This window comes from Carassius carassius, chromosome 33, assembly GCF_963082965.1.
Source record: "Carassius carassius chromosome 33, fCarCar2.1, whole genome shotgun sequence".
Taxonomy (NCBI): domain Eukaryota; kingdom Metazoa; phylum Chordata; class Actinopteri; order Cypriniformes; family Cyprinidae; genus Carassius; species Carassius carassius.
In genome coordinates, this window is record NC_081787.1 from 14,144,164 (window position 1) to 14,163,106 (window position 18,943).

General features: G+C 42.2%; 1 protein-coding gene across 2 annotated transcripts in view; it reads right to left on the reverse strand.

Annotated features, from left to right (window-relative positions):
* LOC132113794 (follistatin-related protein 5-like) overlaps nt 1-18,943 on the reverse strand; it is a 165,170-nt gene that overhangs the window by 7,216 nt on the left and 139,011 nt on the right. For both annotated transcript variants that reach the window (XM_059521796.1, XM_059521795.1), the window contains exons 11-15: nt 11,989-12,015; nt 11,724-11,842; nt 8,974-9,123; nt 3,697-3,804; nt 3,135-3,259 (exon numbers count right to left, since the gene is read on the reverse strand). In XM_059521796.1, coding sequence (XP_059377779.1) covers nt 3,135-3,259; nt 3,697-3,804; nt 8,974-9,123; nt 11,724-11,842; nt 11,989-12,015 — 529 coding nt within the window. The remainder of the gene's footprint in view (nt 1-3,134; nt 3,260-3,696; nt 3,805-8,973; nt 9,124-11,723; nt 11,843-11,988; nt 12,016-18,943) is intronic.

Here is an 18,943-nt window from a genome sequence, read left to right on the forward strand (position 1 = left end):
TGTTGGAAATCACGGACGCCATGTCCTCCGGGCTAAAGAGGAGGGAGACCTTCCAGCATGTTATCAGCGTTCAGTTCAAAAGCCAGCATCTCTGATGGTATGGGGGTGCATAAGTGCATACGGTATGGGCAGCTTGCATGTTTTGGAAGGCTCTGTGAATGCTGAAAGGTATATAAAGGTTTTAGAGCAACATATGCTTCCCTCCAAACAACGTCTATTTCAGGGAAGGCCTTGTTTATTTCAGCAGGACAATGCAAAACCACACACTGCAGCTATAACAACAGCATGGCTTCGTCGTAGAAGAGTCCGGGTGCTAACCTGGCCTGCCTGCAGTCCAGATCTTTCACCTATAGAGAACATTTGGTGCATCATTAAACGAAAAATACGTCAAAGACGACCACGAACTCTTCAGCAGCTGGAAATCTATATAAGGCAAGAATGGGACCAAATTCCAACAGCAAAACTCCAGCAACTCATAGCCTCATTGCCCAGACGTCTTCTAACTGTTTTGAAAAGAAAAGGAGATGCTACACCATGGTAAACATGCCCCGTCCCAACTATTTTGAGACCTGTAGCAGAAATCAAAATTGAAATGAGCTCATTTTGTGCATAAAATTGTAAACTTTCTCAGTTTAAACATTTGCTATGTTATCTATGTTCTATTGTGAATAAAATATTGGCTCATGTGATTTGAAAGTCTTTTAGTTTTCATTTTATTAAAATTTAAAAAACGTCCCAACTTTTCTGGAATTCGGGTTGTATATATATATATATATATATATATATGATGCCTTAAAATACTACATGGGCTGTTCTCTGAGTTTTGGATCAGAGCTTAGATTTAGAGGCAATATATATAAACTTCTGGACCCAAAGGCCACTGAAAAAGTGGGCTGGCACTATTGAACTTTATATAGAGTTCCATTTGCATGACATGATAGCGTAAGTAAACATCCATCTGCCAAGAGGGGGCAATAAGAGGATTAGGGCATGCTCAGTAATCTTAAACTCAGATTTTAATCAATTCAAATGAGATTTCCATATCCACACAACATCTCCTGGACTGTTTATTCAGTGTTTAAACTCACATTTCCCCCTCGACTACCTCTAAATCTACTATGAGTGACCATGAATGCACAAAATGGTTTATTAAGATATAAATGTCACTCCCCGAATGCAATTAACACACTATCCAGTGTTTTCTCTGGAGTTCTAATCACAGTCAGTACGTGTTCATACATTGCTCAAAAAAAAAAAAAAAAAAATTATATATATATATATATATATATATACATATATATATATATATATATATATATATATACATATATATATATATATATATATATATATTAGTGGTGGGCCGTTATCGGCGTTAACATGCTGCGTTAACATGAGACTCTTATCGGGTGATAAAAAAAATATCGCCGTTAATCTATTCTTAAAGTTGGGTTGGGAGCTGGGTCTATACTACGCGAGCTATGATGACTTTCACCTTGATATTTTATATAACCGACTGGCTGAGGCCAGCCGAAAAAGATACTCAGGACAGTTGACGGGCCACTGCTGCGGATCGTCACGAAAGCTGATCTTTTTCACGTGTTTTTAAGCCTTACCGCTTGTCGATTTAAACATTAAAGCATCCAAAAACAAGACGCGGAAAAGCTGAACAGAGTAGCTGGTTACTCGCGCTGTGTTCGGTGCGCACGAGAGAGATCGAGAGCCGCGTATCATGGACAGCGACACTGAACCGAGCTCTCTTCTGCGAAGTTCTCCTCGAAGTCCCTCCTGCACCTGAACGAACAAATACAAATCGCAGTTTGAACAAACAAAAAGATGTGAAAGAGCCCAATTCAGTACTCGCTGTGTTCTGGTGTTCAGGGTTCACGCTCAGAAAGGCGTCTCAAAACGCTTGAACACCGAATTTGCTTATTTTTGCTCTTGTGCCGACAAATACATACAAAATATGTCAAAATATCCACCTTGGAAATTATGCTTGAAAAAAAATGTCAGTTATTTCTTAGGTGAAAGTAAACAGTTGAGGAAAAAAATGGGATGTGTATTATATTGGATGCGTTCATCGTCTCTTAAAGTGACCGCGCCTAATTTAGCTACTAGCTGCTGTAATGTTAATCCAAGAAAATGAAAATGAAAATCACTCACTGCTCTTGACTGAATTACTTTGTAGTTTTAACAGTCAAACCAAAAATTATTCAGACACCAGATATAATTTTTGATATATATAGCAAAACTGTAATAATGTGAGAAATGTTGAAGGTGTCTGAATAAATGTAGGTTTGATTGTATATTCAATTTTTACATTGAAGACTATCCAGTGCTATTTTACATTGAATTATTTGGTTTCTGTACCTTGACACCTACAAACTTGAAAAAAACTTAAACATTGTGTAAATAGCACAAATAAATAAAAATAAATGAACATACAAATTAAACAATTTCAAACAGGGCCCATTGGTACAACCTTCACCGGGGCCCCGCTGACCCCAGCTACGGCCCTGCTCACGCCTGTTTCACACATACTCCGTCTGCAGTGCGTACGCAGTCCGTGTGCGTTACGTATGTGGTGCAGCACGGACTCGATGTGCTTTCACACAGGACGTGTTTGCAGTTTGCTACTCGGTACATAAACGATCGCTGCACTGCTGCAGACGCAACGCTCCAGGAAAGCAACTGGAATCCGTTAACATGGGTGAGTAAAAAAATATGCAACGCATACGCACTGCAGACCGGAGTGTGTGAAACAGGGGTAAGGTTGTTTGCACCTTGTGCAATGTGGAATTAGTTTACAGCTTTTTCAAGCACTTTGTGATGCATTTTGGAAACAGGAGATGAGCCCCTTTTCTAATGCACCACCTAGCTTGATAAACCCCTTCTCAAAGACTTACTTGTTTGTCAATTTTATTTGGGTAACACACATATTCTGAATGCCTTCGGCAGAATTTAAATGAGCCATTTTAATATAGATTAATCTAGATTAATTTCAAAATCACAGTGAGGTTAATCTAGATTAAAAAAATTAATCTATGCCCACCACTAATATATATATATATATATATATATATATATATATATATATATATATATATAATGGTGGGAGTCTTTCTCTCTTTTACCTGATGTGATTGATTGTGAGGCTTATGGGAGGAATAAAGAAATCCTCCACCCTGTCGAAGCGATGGCCAACTGGCTGGGTGTGGATGGTGTGGTGGGACGTGCTTCCGCTGGCTTGGCTGATCACCTGATGTATGGAAGAGTCACAATAAAATCATGAGTGATGCAGTTTCATTAGGCCTGTCATCCACATGATCACAAACAAAAGGGAGATGTGTGAGCATCTATGATAACACAATAAGCCAGAAATCCTATTGTCGCAATGTACTCAATGTATTCTCTCTGTGATTAACCAAAAGCTATGCATTATGGGGGACAAGAGTGTGCCAATTATGCGATATACAGTATAACCCCACTGAGACCCCTTGCTATGCTGATTCAATTTTACATCACTTGAGAATGCTCCAAAACTAAAATCGTCAAAACACAAACTCAGCAGAGCCGACTCATATACTTGAATAATCAGAGAAGCTGTTAGGCAGAACGTACTGGGTACTCTAGTTGAAGAGACATCAGGTGGTGATTAGCACACAGTGATGATGAATCTGGCATGATTTGGCTTACCTGGAGGGTTGGAAAGTTTTTCTCGAGATCTCCCCAGCTCAGGATCCACACCTGGTCATGAGACTTGTCATAGTGCAGCTTCACTGGAACCCGGTCGGTGCTCACAGTCTGTTGACAACAACAGAACAACAGATTTCATTTGCTTATGAAAACAGATAATGTAGTAACAGTTAAAAAATGTAAAATGTAGTTTATAGTCATAGAATGAGCCATAGAATGAAATCTGAACTGAACTGGCCACAAAGGATTTTAAATTTGAATGAAAGGAAGAGGATGAAAAATGGAATGCATTGCAATGCAATTCAAAGAAATTAAACAGTCACACAACAGAGGAAATCTAATTAGTCCAACACAACAACAAAATGAGCAAAAACTGCGGAGCCCCGCACATGACATGCAAGAAAAAATAAATAAATTGTGCGCACGATTTACTAATTCGTTCCCTCAATGTACAAAAACGTGCACACGATTACTATTGCGTTCCCTCGATTTACTATTGCTTTCCCTTGATTTACTATTGCGTTCCCTTGATTTGCTAAATTGTGTGCACAATTTAGCAAATCGAGGGAATGAATTAGTAAACCGTGCGCATAATTTATAAATCGAATGAACGAAATAGTAAATCGAGGGAACGCAATACTAATCGTGTGCACGTTTTATTACATTTAGGGAATGAATTAGTAAATCATGCACACGATTTAGCCTAATATTTTTTCCTGCATGTCATGTGCTGGGCTCCGTAAAAAACAGAAGAGTTGCTATATTTAAGGTTTCCATCTTTATAATTAAATAATATCTACAATTAAATAATATCTAATTTATTACCTTATTTAATACATCAACTTTCATCTACTACTGTTTAAAAGTCTGATGTCAGTTAGACTTGATTTTTTAATAGAAATTCACATTTTTAAACAGCAAGTCTGCATTAAACTAATCAAATAAATGTTGTTCTTTTGAACTTTTGAATTTTTTTCAAGCAGCAAATCAGCAGATTAGAATGATTTCTGAAGGATCATGTGACATTGACTGGAGTAATGGCTGCTGAAAATTCAGATTTACCATCACAGGATAAAAGTCATTCAATATAATATACATTTTCATGTTCAGTTCACTTAAAAATGGCACACACTCCAATTAGAAAGATACTACACAGTATTCATCATTACGTGGAGTGAAATTTACAGTAAGTGACTCATGCTAGGCACGACTAAGACAGGCGCTTCAGCATTTTTGCCCCTGGTCAGAAGAGAATCTTTGAAAAATGGATCAATTTTCCACATTGTTTGCTTCTCAAGAGTCCCTGTGAGAATTCAATGAAATCACTGGAACTCATTATGTTAATTCATGAAGCAGATTCCCACCCATGCTTTTTAACGTTCTACAAAAATCACAATAAAAGTTTACAAGTCCACCATCCAAACAACTATCCATGACAGAGAGAATGTGTGCCACCTCCAAAAGCACAGCTGTATGTCTTTTTGCACATGCAGAGTTTGGTTATGGGTGTGCATTTTAAATGGAGTGCTGACAGTAACAATAGCTCAGCCAGTTCGCAATTATAGCTTTGCATCCATATCCATTCTCTGTCACCTGGCTGGAGATATTCCACTGGGAAACAAATGATTCACTTTGTGCAGTGATAGCCTTACTGTGCAATTTTCACACCTCATTGTGCTTACATGGATGCACACAAATATGAAAAAAATGTTAATTTTGCACATTGAGCGTTGCAAAAATGATTATACTCTCTCTTTCTCTCAGTGGGATGGAATTTTTTTTTTCTTCATACTGTCTTTAACTTTAAGTGATAAGTGTATTCATCTGATGCAGCATTCACTGTTAAGTCCTCCACAATGTGAGCATTTGCACAGCTTGTTTCGACAACACATGGTATTAAAAGAAATGAAGAGAGAACTAGTGTTTGTGTGTAGCTATGATGAAGGACTGTGATTGTTGTCTTCAGTGTCTATCTCCTTGTGTGAAATAATCTGTGGGAGCAGATGTGCACATTGAATTTTTTTCCCAGCACATCCCTCCCTCTTTACGAGGATTCGACTGAATAATAGAAACTCTTCAGCACATATTAAAAAAAATGCGTCACTATCCTTAGCAGTTGTGTGAAATGTTCAATCTTACAAAAGTTTTGGTTAAATAGTGAGTCCTCAGGCTTAAAACATAATTTGTAGATAAATATCAGATTTTTCTTTCCGTTTCACGGTTTCTAAAAAAATCAGGTGGCTAATTAACACTTGCTGATCTGAGGTAATGAGAACCGCACTCCCAGGGGATTCAATGATCTTTGTGTGATCCAATGTGACCCTTGTGAATCAAGTGAGGTCTGGCACGGAGAAAGTCTTGCTGGCACTCATCTGGGTATTCACTACATGAGATTCAGAGCAACCTAAAGCCAAACAATTCTGATGACAGACCATGGAAAGTCACATTTATTCATTAACAATTAAATGAATAATTTAATCAAAATTTTAAATTCTGCCATCATTTACTCACTGTCACGTTATTCCAAACCAAACCTGAATGACTTTCTTTAATCTGTGTAACACAAAAAAAGAGACTGATTTCTCATCCTCCTTAATGGACAAGTCTGCTGAAGTCAAATCTTTTTTTTCAGTTTTAGTAATTTTAGTATTTGAATCTCAAATTAGTTTCCAAAGCATTTATTTTATTTTATTTTTATTTTTTTTCAAAGGCCTAAGGGTTACTTTACAGTTTTAATTTAGCAATAACAACACTGCCTAGTTCTCTATGGAGGTAAATCAGTAGCTAAACTTGAGAGGTTGAAGATCTGAATGTGAGAGCTTGTCATATTAATATTTGTATTTGTAAGTTAAAATTTACACTCACAGCTCTGATGTGAAGAGTTGAATCTTTCAATTTGCACACACAGACAATGATCAAAACACCCGTGTTTTGAATTGGAAGTTGTAGATTAATAGTCACAAATGTGTAGAATGACATTCACACAAAGAAAATGACATATACACATGTTTACGACATATTTACTTTTGCACTTTACTTCAGTTTCGCTGCACAACGTCAAGTCGGCACTTACAACCTCTCAGATCTGGAAGTACAAGTTCAAATCCTAGCGCTCTGACTTTTGCTACTCTTTTTGCGGTATTCTGTTGCAAAACTCACTTGTGCACTTGTATATGCAGATGTGAGAGAGCAGAGCTGGGGGCGGGGCTTTGGTGCGAATGAGAACATTTTATTGGTCGATGCCCGACCAATGAACAACGCCAATTGTTTTCACTGAATATCCTTAGCTTTGACAGGATTTTAAGACATTGCATTCATTTTGCCATTCAGGTATTATCTTGTAAACAAATAATGCAACATATTTTATATGTATATCCCACTGCATATTGCAGAGTAAACTCGTTGTACCAAAGCATGCTTTGATCTCACCGCCACGCGGTGGTTCATGGAGCTATCAATAGTACTAAACAAAACGTTTTGTCAATATGCTTGAAATGTATTAATTGGGACAGACAGCAGTTTTATTATATTTGCAGCGATTTCTAGTAATTTGTAACACAAAAAGTGCATTGATTATGCATGGATAACTGCGTTGACTAATGACTATGCTATGCGTTATAATAGCAATTTATACTGGAAAATGGAACAGCATTATGTTCTCATACTCCTCCTTGGCAGTTAAATGTGACTAAACAATTAAGTGTAACTTTTAACCAATAAAATAACTGTACTACATGTTAACTCAGTCCTGTTTAGTTCATTTGAAGAGATCATGGTACTAAATAATATGCGCAATAATTATGATTCATGAATGACCATTTGAAATATAACATTTTCTAATATGGTTATTATTTAAACTACAATAACTGTAGTATTTAGGTTTAAATTCCAGTGCAAAGAGGCACGCTTTAAATTAGAGGCATTTGGTGGCCAGAAAGATAATATTCATATGCAATTCCATTGCTTAAACACTAGATGGCCTTGTTGATGTTTAATAAATACATGTATTTAGCTCTACTAGTTGCTCAAAACAGTATTTCTGGTCATAAGTGCTTATTTTTTAGGTTTTGCTGTTTAATGTACATTTAGACACTCGATTTTATAAAAAAAATAGTAATAATATTGTTGCATTTAAAAAGGTTCATTACTGACAAGCAAATTAGGAATTTAACCCAATGAAGATGTTAAAATTATTTTTACAAAACATAAAAATAATAAAAACAGCATTATATTGCAACTCTGGTAGAGTGATATGCAGTGGGATATACATATAAAATATGTTGCATTATTTGTCTACCAGATAATACCTGAATGGCAAAATGAATGCAGTGTCTTAAAATCCTGTCAAAGCTAAGGATATTCAGTGAAAACAATTGGCGTCGTTCATTGGTCGGGCATCGACCAATAAAATGTTCTCATTCGCACCAAAGCCCCGCCCCCAGCTCTGCTCTCTCACATCTGCATATACAAGTGCACAAGTGAGTTTTGCAACAGAATACGCAAAAAGAGTAGCAAAAGTCAGAGCGCTAGGATTTGAACTTGTACTTCCAGATCTGAGAGGTTGTAAGTGCCGACTTGACGTTGTGCAGCGAAACTGAAGTAAAGTGCAAAAGTAAATATGTCATAAACGTGTGTATATGTCATTTTCTTTGTGTGAATGTCATTCTACACATTTGTGACTATTAATCTACAACTTCCAATTCAAAACACGGGTGTTTTGATCATTGTCTGTGTGTGCAAATTGAAAGATTCAACTCTTCACATCAGAGCCATGAGTGTAAATTTTAACTTACAAATACAAATATTAATATGACAAGTTCTCACAATCAGATCTTCAACCTCTCGAGTTTTGCTACTGATTTACCTTTATAGTTCTCTTTGGTGGGTTCATGAGAAAGGTAACAATGTTTTATTCATGAACAAAACATTCTTTCTATCTTTTTTAATCTTTCAACAAATCAGTCAACATTTTGCAATGTTGGTTTAGAGCAACTTGAGGGAATTACTCATACAACATGCCCTTATTGTGTGCCCATGGCAGAAAAATTATTTAGAATTTTCATACTATATGTGCAAATGAAAAATAAACATGCTAAATAAACATGTTAAAATATGCCATCTAGAACTGTAATTAAAAAATGGTACATTTTAGGATTATGAATTATGTAGTAGACGTGACACATTACATATATTAAAATGCAGCATTATTTAAATTTGATGATGTGTCTATGAAATGTTCACAAGAATAATGTTTTAGTTACTGATTCATTGGCTTACCTGAACAGCTTTCTGCGACTGGATGTCTACGATGAGCAACCTGTTCAGCAAAGCCTGTGTCACGTAAATGAACTTGTCTTTCACATTGACGGCTGATGTCCACATACATTTCTGTTCTTTCTCTCCCTCCACTTGTGGACAGACCTCCTCCTTCAGGAATAAGGTACAAAAAAAGGTTAACAAAACTGACTACACATAGAAATACTAAGGATTTTTAGAGTAAATGCATTTCAAAAGTGGCTCTTCACATAAAAGGAAACTATTAATAGCACTTCTGAGTTGAAGGTCAACAATGCTACTAAAATTTCTGTGAAGCCACAGAAATAAAATTAGTTCTTTAGAACAAATGATACTATACAACTATGAAATCAAACAATATAAGACTCTAGCGTCTGCCTCAGAGCAAGGGACCTAGTGGATGTGGACCGATAGTGGGCAGAAGTGTCATCATGGAGACAAACTCTCCAAATGTGAGCGGCTGTCAGGCCTGAGGCTGAATGAGCTGTGGTTAAAGAGATGATAGCTGCCTGATTGATGGCCACAGAGGTTGTGCAGAAGTGTGGTGATTCTGTTGACTGGGCTACTCAACGGCTGTCGATGACAATCAAGACGGAGACACAGACTGATGTGACTGGATGCGTCTGGTCTAGTGAAACCTCTTACAAAACTCAAGAACCTCTGCCTTTTAAGCACATTTGGTTATTTCTAATGCTCTAAAAGACTCAAAATTGTACTAAGCATGAAAATAAAACACCAACAAAAAATATTAAGCTAGTATATGGGTGCCACTTATCAAATTGGATTGTCCCAGACATAAAAATATTTGAAAAAAAAACACTAATTATATTAAACGTTCAAAATTTAAAAAAGGAGTGGAATAATTGCGCACCATTTCCATAAATAAATGATGTATGTAATTTTGAGTCATTTCAATTTTGACTATTAAGTCAGCTGCCAAAAATTGCAACTGCAATCTGTAAGATCTTTAAAATGATCAGTGAATATTTAAAAAGGAGGGAAATACATGCGACAGCAATTTCCCAAAAGCAGAACATAGGAAAAACATATCGTAATGTTCTCCAAATGTTCTTCCCCAGACAGAGCTTGCACCGGTGCTTGCTGTTAAGGCCTGACATTTGATTGATGGCCTAATAGAGGCCTACTGCCTCTCTGGAGGCTGGAAACTCAAGCGCTCACCGCCCAGAGCACCAAATAAACACAGCTGTTTCATCAGCATATCCACCTCCAGTGTAACAGCAGAACAGAGGAAGGCAATCATTTAATAGCTTGTGTAAATCTAGCAGCTTTCTAGCAGAAAGAGCCGAGAAATGATATGCAGAGTTAGGGAGGGGTGTAAGCGATGTAAGTGATCTAAAGTGATGAAGGAGGAGCTCAACTGATGTCTGTGCTGAGGATCAAACTCCATACGGTTAAATTACTGATCATGTCAGGAGAGGAAGCTTTGTGCTGATGTTAATTTCAATATGTTACCAGTAGAATTAAGGAAATGAAACAGGAAAGAATGTGGAAACAGATGAAAACTCAGATGGAAAGAAGGAAGGAAGAATGGAAAGAAAAAGAAATAAGGAAAGAAATAGAAAAGGCAAGAATGCAGGAAAGCAGGAAGGAAGGAAGGATGGAAATAGTGAAAAGAAAAGGGAGGAAGGAAGGAAGGATGACCGATGAATGATTGAAAAAGAAAGAAAAAAAGAAATAGAAAAGTCAAGAAAGAAGGAAGCCAGGAAGGAAGGAAGGGTGGATAGATAGATGTGTGATGGATGCATGGAAAGAATGAAAGAGAAAAGGAAGGAAGGATGGACTGATGGATGGATGATAAGAATGAAAGAGAAAAGGGAGGGAGGATGACAGATGAATGATTAAAAAAGAAAGAAAAAAAGAAATAGAAAAGTCAAGAAAGAAGGAAGCCAGGAAGGAAGGAAGGGTGGATAGATAGATGTGTGATGGATGCATGGAAAGAATGAAAGAGAAAAGGAAGGAAGGATGGACTGATGGATGGATGATAAGAATGAAAGAGAAAAGGGAGGGAGGGAGGATGACAGATGAATGATTAAAAAAGAAATGATGTATGGAAAGAATAAAAAAGAAAAGGAAGAATGGATGGATGGCCGGAAGGAAAGAGTAAGGAAGGAAAGATGAATGGATGAACAGAATGAAGGATGGGTAGATGGATGATGATGAAACATTGAAAGAGATTGGGGAAAGGAAGGAAGGATGGATGATGAAAAGAAAGAAGAAATGGTGGATGGGTGAAAAGAAAATGAGAAAAGGGAGGATTATGTAAGGAAGAATGAATGGGAAAAGTAAGGAAGGATGGATGGATAGGTGAACAATAAACGAAGACAGATGAATGCATAGACGAAAGGAAGAGTGAAAGAGAAAAGGGTGGCTGGATTGATTGATTGAAAGAAAGAGAATGAAATTGCAGGAAGGAAGGAAAGAAAAGAAAGAAAGAAAGAAAGAAAAGAAAGAAAGAAAGAAAGAAAGAAAGAAAGAAAGAAAGAAAGAAAGAGAAATAGAAGGATGGATGGATAAAAAGAACAGCAAACATCATACTTTATGTAGCCCTTCATGCAAACACCAGCAATCAATCATTTTTATAGTAAAATAATTGCTCAAATATGCAGTAATAAACTTTACACTTTGCTTGTGGTTACAGCACGCAGGAGGGAAAACAATGGGATTATGTTGCACATTTAGTACTTAAACATTTATTTTACACGACAGCTCACCTGCAGGCCAAGAAGCTTCTCGCTGGGTTTGATGTGTCTCTGAATCTCACATGCCACTGGCTGGATGACTTTAATACCATCCTCATAAAACACATAGAACATGTTTCCAATCCCCAGACCTGTAGTATCACATAAATGAGTGTGTTCAGGGCTCAGATCCCCACAAACCAAGGGTACCATCAACATTATCACTAACACTACCAAATACCTGAATCCAGACATACAATAGGCATTAATATTGAATTGAAACACAATGCTTACTTACCTTCTTCTCTCCACAGGATGTTTGCCACTGTAAGAGAACACAAAGAAGACTCATGTGAGAGATGATTGCTGTACTCTACTCATCTAAAAATCCATCCCACCAGAGATGCTAGATAAACTCACACTTCTGGCTATAAAAACCTCCCAAAGATTGTTTGCAACAACATTTCTATATATATTTTTTTTCTATTGTGGTGTAATGCTGAGAGTTGTGTTTGATTTTGCCCAGTAATTATACTTTGCAGCCTGAGGAGCTTATTGATTTGACTCGCTCATGTATAATCAATACTGTGTCAGCATTGTACACTGAGGTCGGCCTGCGGGGATTTATACACTCACACACAGTCGCCAACCACAGTGTTCACACAGAGGAAACAATGTGCATTAGGGTGCAAGTCAGAGCTTATCTTTTCTTTAAGCATGATTATTTACCCATAACTGCTGGAGCTACTAATATTACCTTTTAAAACACTTAAACTTTGGAGATTGAGATCAATGCCTTACTAACAATGATCAAATACCTTTAAAATGGGCCTTATGGCAATCAAGCGGCTTAGCAAAGTGTCACTGAAGCATAACCAAAAAATATCACACACGATTAACTCCTGAATAATTCCTAAAGCATTTTAGTACAGAATAAATTGGATAATAACTACAATAAAACACCTCCAATAAGAAGAAATGATTCCTGATGGCCTCAGCATTTGTGCTAAAAATAATAATGATGGCCATTACACAAAAAATGACCAATATGCCATTATTGTGCTTGTGCAAGGATCTATCGTTAAATATGACTCTTTAGCATGAAATAACAGTACATTATGTCAATATAAATATGCCAAATTCTTCTAATTACTTCTGGACTGTTCACTAGTGCAGTTTCTAGTGAAGATGTGACCTCCAACTGTTCCTCAGCAATGTGATTCAATCTCTTAAGTCTACGAATCAATCTTCCACAATTCACCTGCTACAATCTCTATGTCACACCCAGGGGCTGGCTATGCTTTAACTAAGCCACACCCCTTCTCAACTTCCACCTCGAGGAGGTCCCCAAACCCGACCCAATGGCCAAGCAACACGAGAACAAGTAAGTGATAAAACAATCTTTATTTAAATATTTAAAAATAGCTTAGGGAATAGGGAAAGGGCAATTAAAACTAAACTCTGACTCGGCCCTCCAGATGGGCTATGGCCGGGAAGAGGTCAGGGAGCAAGGGGGCCACGGGGATCCGGGGCGTGGGGCTCGGGCCCCGGCCTGAGTCTTAGGTATCCGTAGCGCCCTCCTTCTTCCTCCTCTTCGCTGAATACAGCTCACGGTAAGTACTGGTTCACTCAGTTCGTTCTCAAGGTGCCCACTCTCTTTCTCTTCCTCCACAGGCAACGGCTCTTCGCTGATTACAGCTCACAGTAAGTACTGATTCACCCAGTTCGTTCCTTGGGTGCTCACGCTCTTTCTCTTTCTCCACAGGCAACGGCTGGGACACACAGGCACAGTTAGTTCAGCTTGGTTTTGCTCTCACCTCTTCGCTGATTACAGCTCACAGTAAGTACTGATTCACCCAGTTCATTCCTTGGGTGCTCACGCTCTTTCTCTTTCTCCACAGGCAACGGCTGGGACACACAGGCACAGTTAGTTCAGCTTGGTTTTGCTCTCACCTCTTCGCTGATTACAGCTCACAGTAAGTACTGGTTCACACAGTTCGTTCCTTGGGTGCTCACTCGCTTTCTCTTTCTCCACAGGCAGCTCTTCGCTGATTACAGCTCACAGTAAGTACTGGTTCACACAGTTCGTTCCTTGGGTGCTCACTCGCTTTCTCTTTCTCCACAGGCAGCGGCGTAAGTACAGGTTCCCTCAGTCTCTCCTCGTGTTACCCACTCTCTCTCCTTTTCTCTCCACAGGTATCAACTTGGGCACAATAGCACAGTTAGTTTGCTTTGAATAGCTCTCACCTCTGGGCTGGACACAGCGTACTGTAAGTACAGGGTTCGCTCTATTCCTCCTCGTGTTATTCACTCTCTCTCTCCTTTCCTCTCCACAGGTATCAACTTGGGCACAATAGCACAGTTAGTTTGCTTTGAATGGCTCTCACCTCTGGGCTGGACACAGCGTACTGTAAGTACAGGGTTCGCTCTATTCCTCCTCGTGTTATTCACTCTCTCTCCTTTTCTCTCCACAGGTATCAACTTGGGCACAATAGCACAGTTAGTCTGCTTTGAATGGCTCTCACCTCTGGGCTGGACACAGCGTACTGTAAGTACAGGGTTCGCTCTATTCCTCCTCGTGTTATTCACTCTCTCTCTCCTTTTCTCTCCACAGGTATCAACTTGGGCACAATAGCACAGTTAGTTTGCTTTGAATGGCTCTCACCTCTGGGCTGGACACAGCGTACTGTGAGTACAGGGTTCGCTCTATTCCTCCTCGTGTTATTCACTCTCTCTCTCCTCTTCTCTCCACAGGTATCAACTTGGGCACAATAGCACAGTTAGTTTGCTTTGAATGGCTCTCACCTCTGGGCTGGACACAGCGTACTGTAGTACAGGGTTCGCTCTATTCCTCCTCGTGTTATTCACCTCTCTCTCCTTTTCTCTCCACAGATATCAACTTGGGCACAATAGCACCGTTAGTTTGCTTTGAATGGCTCTCACCTCTGGGCTGAACACAGCGTACAGTAAGTACAGGTTTCCTCTGTTTCTCCTTGTGTTACTCACTCTCTTTCCTTTCCTCTCCACAGGTATCAACTTGGACACAAAACACAGTTACTCTGCTTTGGATGGCTTTCACCTCTGGGCTGGACACAGCGTACCGTGCTATCTCCGGAGATCTGAAGCACGCTCACAACATATACTGTACTGAACTAGGCTAGGGCCAGCAATCTCCTTGTCCTCCCACGCCGAAGTGCGTGAAGGCGGGGGTTTATCTGACAGGACACACGGCAATACACAGCAGCCCACAGCAATATACAACACCACGTCAAAATTATAGGTTTTCACAGCACGAAGACTCACCCACCACACTCAGTGTACGAAAAGGACACCCGTCTTCCTTCACTTCGCTTGGTTCGGATCTGGCGATGGAATATGCGGCCTAGCTAGTGATGTCGTCGTTGCGACTACTTCAATAAGTATTCCTTCGGCTCTCCCACCACACTATATTAGGGGTAGGGCCGCCCTCCTCCTCCTGGAGAGATCTACACAACGCCAGGTCAATATACAGGGCACTTTCGACTGGCTCTTAGTACTCACATCAATGCCACTTCCAATCCCCTTTTTCACGTCGTCTCAGTTCGCCGTATAATCTGTTCACTTCTCAACCTTTAAGGTTCGCGATGTCTTCACAATCATACAATTCCAGCCTGAGGGAGAGAGAGAGTTAGACAGCTACCAGCAGCGTACCAAGACGGGCACAACCCAGTGCTTCACACACACCAAAAAGAGCTTCCCAGACTGGGAAATAACTTGGCCTTAAGTACTGCCTTGTCCAGCGTATCCTCCAATCACCAACCGCTGTCCCTAACTAGGCACAGGTGCATCGAATTCCCTGATTTTCCTTCTTACGGCGCTACCGGAAGTTCCGGTGTTCTGTTTTTCCGGTCCGGGCGGAAACGCTTCCGGGCGGAACCAAACTTCCCGAATTTTGGTTCCGCCCCTAAAGATCGTCACCTTGTGACATCCTCCCCCGCCAATCCGTTCTAGTCCCTAGAACGTCCTCGGGCTGTCCACTCCCCATAGCGGGCAGGGGGTCGGCCTCGGTTCTCTCGCTGGGATCGTCTCACTGGTGAATCGGGCTCAGCTTGTTCAGGGGCTGCTTCTGGTTCTCTCGGGGCGATCGGGGGTGGTGCCACCACGGGTCTCCCTGGTACCACAGCCCAACCTTCAATCCAGGGGGCCGCTGGTACAGGTTCCGTGGGGACTTCGTCCACGGCTTCAGGGTAGTTAGGGCATGGGCGAATCATGTTCCGGTGCACCACACGGTCGGGGCCTGACTTCCCTTCTGGCCGGATGGTATAGACCGGCTGCCCCGGCCTCTGCTGCCGGCAGACTACATAAGGGGTGGCCTCCCAACGGTCACTCAGTTTCCCCTTCCCCTGCCGCCGATTATCTCTCACCAACACCCTCTCTCCTGGCAGTAGAGGGGCTTCTCTAGCAGTCCGATCATACAACCGCTTACTTTTCTCTCCTGCCGTCTGTATCCTTTTCGACACCTGCTCGTAGGCGAAATGCAAGCGCTGGTGATGGCGCCCCACCCACTCCGTTACACTTGCTTCCTCTTGGTCGGCTATCACTCCTAGGACCAGGTCAGTAGGCATTCGTATGTGTCTGCCAAACATCAGGTAAGTGGGAGCGTAACCCGTAGTACTATGTATACTGTTGTTATAGGCCTGTAGGAGGTTTGGCAAGGCACTCACCCAATCGTCCTGCCGTTGTTGGTCCAAGGTCCCCAGCAGCCCCAATAGGGTCTGATTGAATCTCTCACAGCCGCCGTTCCCCTGAGGATGATACGAAGTGGTGTGAGTTTTCGTGCAACCGTACAACTGGCATAGTTCTCTAATTACCCTGGACTCAAAGTTGGCTCCTTGATCGGAGTGCAGAAACTCCGGGCATCCGAACGTCTGGAAGACGGCCCGCCATAAAACTGTAGCGGTGGTGGTTGCAGTCTGGTCGAGGGTGGGGATAGCCCAAGCGTACTTTGTGAACAAATCCGTTATTACCAAGATGTTCTGGTAGCGATCTCGTGGTCGGCCCAGTGTCAAGAAGTCCATAGCCATGATATGAAGGGGGGCCTTCGCATGGATGGGTACCATTGGCGCTCGGACCTCCCGTCTGGACTTAAACAATATGCATCTCGGGCAAGCTTGAATTAGGGCGTGCACCGATGCCTCTAGCCCGGGCCAAAAGAAGAATCTCCTAAGCAGGGACACGGTCCTCTCCTGTCCCTGATGCCCCAACTGGTTGTGGTACGCCGAAACTAAAGCCGTTACCTCATCTGCGGGTACCACGATCTGGCGTACTTCTTCGCCCAACTTCGGGTCACTGACCCTTCTGCACAAAACGCCATCTCTCAGCTCCAGCCTGTCCCATTGCCCCAGCAGCCTCCTCCCAGTATCCGTCTGGGCTAACCTCTCCGCTGGCGTCAGCCGTCGGCCCTGTTCCAGCCATTCTCTTACCAGCCGCACATCTTGATCCCTGGCCTGTCTCTCCCTCCACCGACGGGGATCCCATCCCCAGTTCTCAGGCACGGCCTCTTGTCTGCTGCCTGGTGCCTCTACTGCTCCTACCATATAGCCCTCCTCCGGGTTGGCCCCTCCGGGGCTTTCCGCTTCGGGCAGCCTTGAGAGGACGTCCGCGTTCGTGTGTTCACGCCCTGGTCGGTACTGTAGTTGATAGTCAAAGTTGGCCAGTTGGGCCACCCACCGCTGCTCCACGGCTCCCAGCTTCGCCGTCTGCAAGTGTACTAATGGGTTATTGTCTGTAATGATCGTCACCTTGGCACCCCAGAGGTAGTCTTTAAATTTCTCACTTAGGGCCCACTTCAACGCCAGCAGCTCCAATTTGAAAGAACTATAGTTCGCATCGTTCCTCTCGGCTGGGTGGAGGCTCCGGCTGGCGTACGCGATGACCCTCTCAACTCCGTCCTGCCGTTGAGCCAACACCGCTCCCAGCCCGAGATTGCTGGCATCTGTATACAAAAGGAATGGTTTTGTGAAATCTGCGTATGCCAAGATAGGGGCCTGTAGCAGCTCCTGCTTCAATGTCTGGAACGCCGACTCACAATTTGCATCCCAGTCTACGTTGGGCGACCCCCGGCCCCGGTTACGACCTGTGCCAACCAGCAACTGATTAAGGGGTTTAGCAATTTTTGAAAAGTCCTTTATGAAACGCCTATAGTATCCCACAAATCCTAAAAAGGATCGCACTTGCCTCACTGTCCTCGGGGCCTTCCAGTCCTTCACGGCCGATACCTTTCCAGGATCTACGGACACTCCAGCCGCACTGACCACGTGGCCCAGAAAGTTGACTTCTCTCCGTAGTAAGTGACACTTATTGGGCTGTAGTTTCAATCCGTACTTCTCCATGGCCCGAAAGACTTCCTCGAGGTGCCTCAGGTGTGAATCAAAATCTGGGGAGTAGACAATCACATCATCCAGGTAAACTAATACTGACTCCATTAACTGACCTCCCAAGCACCGCTGCATCAGCCGCTGGAAGGTGGCCGGAGCGTTACAGAGCCCGAAAGGCATCCGGTCCCATTCAAATAGTCCGAACGGGGTTGTAAAGGCAGTCTTCTCCCGGTCTGCTTCGGCCACCTGCACCTGCCAGTAGCCACTGGCCAAATCTAGGGTAGAGTACCATGCCGACTGCGTGAGGCTGGCAAGCGAATCTTCGATCCGTGGCAAAGGGAAAGCGTCTTTCTTAGTCACGAGGTTCAGCTTACGGTAGTCCACGCAGAATCTCCAAGCCCCCGTCTTCTTTTGCACCAGCACTATGGGGGCCGCCCACGGGCTGCTGCTTTCCCTAACAACTCCTTGCTTCAGCATGCCTTGCAGGAGTGTACGTACCTCGGTATACAAAGTGGGCGGAATTGGGCGATACCTCTCCCGGCTGGGCCCTGCATCCCCGGTAGGTATATGATGTTGTACCACCTGGGTGCATCCGTAGTCTTCATCGTGGGTGGCGAACACATGCTGCCATCTCCGAAGGAGGGCCTGTAACTTCTGTGTCTGTGCTTGCTCTAAATCCTCCCCTTGTAACGACTCACCCGCCAGGTGGCTCGGCACACTCCTCTCCATACCACCCCATGGGGTGTCTACTTGTGTCAGGGCCACCTCGATGACAGTGGGGCACACCTGACGAAAACTAATATCCCTCTCTTCCCTTACTTGGTGGGATGTAACCGTTGTCAGACGGGCTAATCGTTGGTGCCGATGTAGTTGCACCGCGTATGGATGTACATTCCG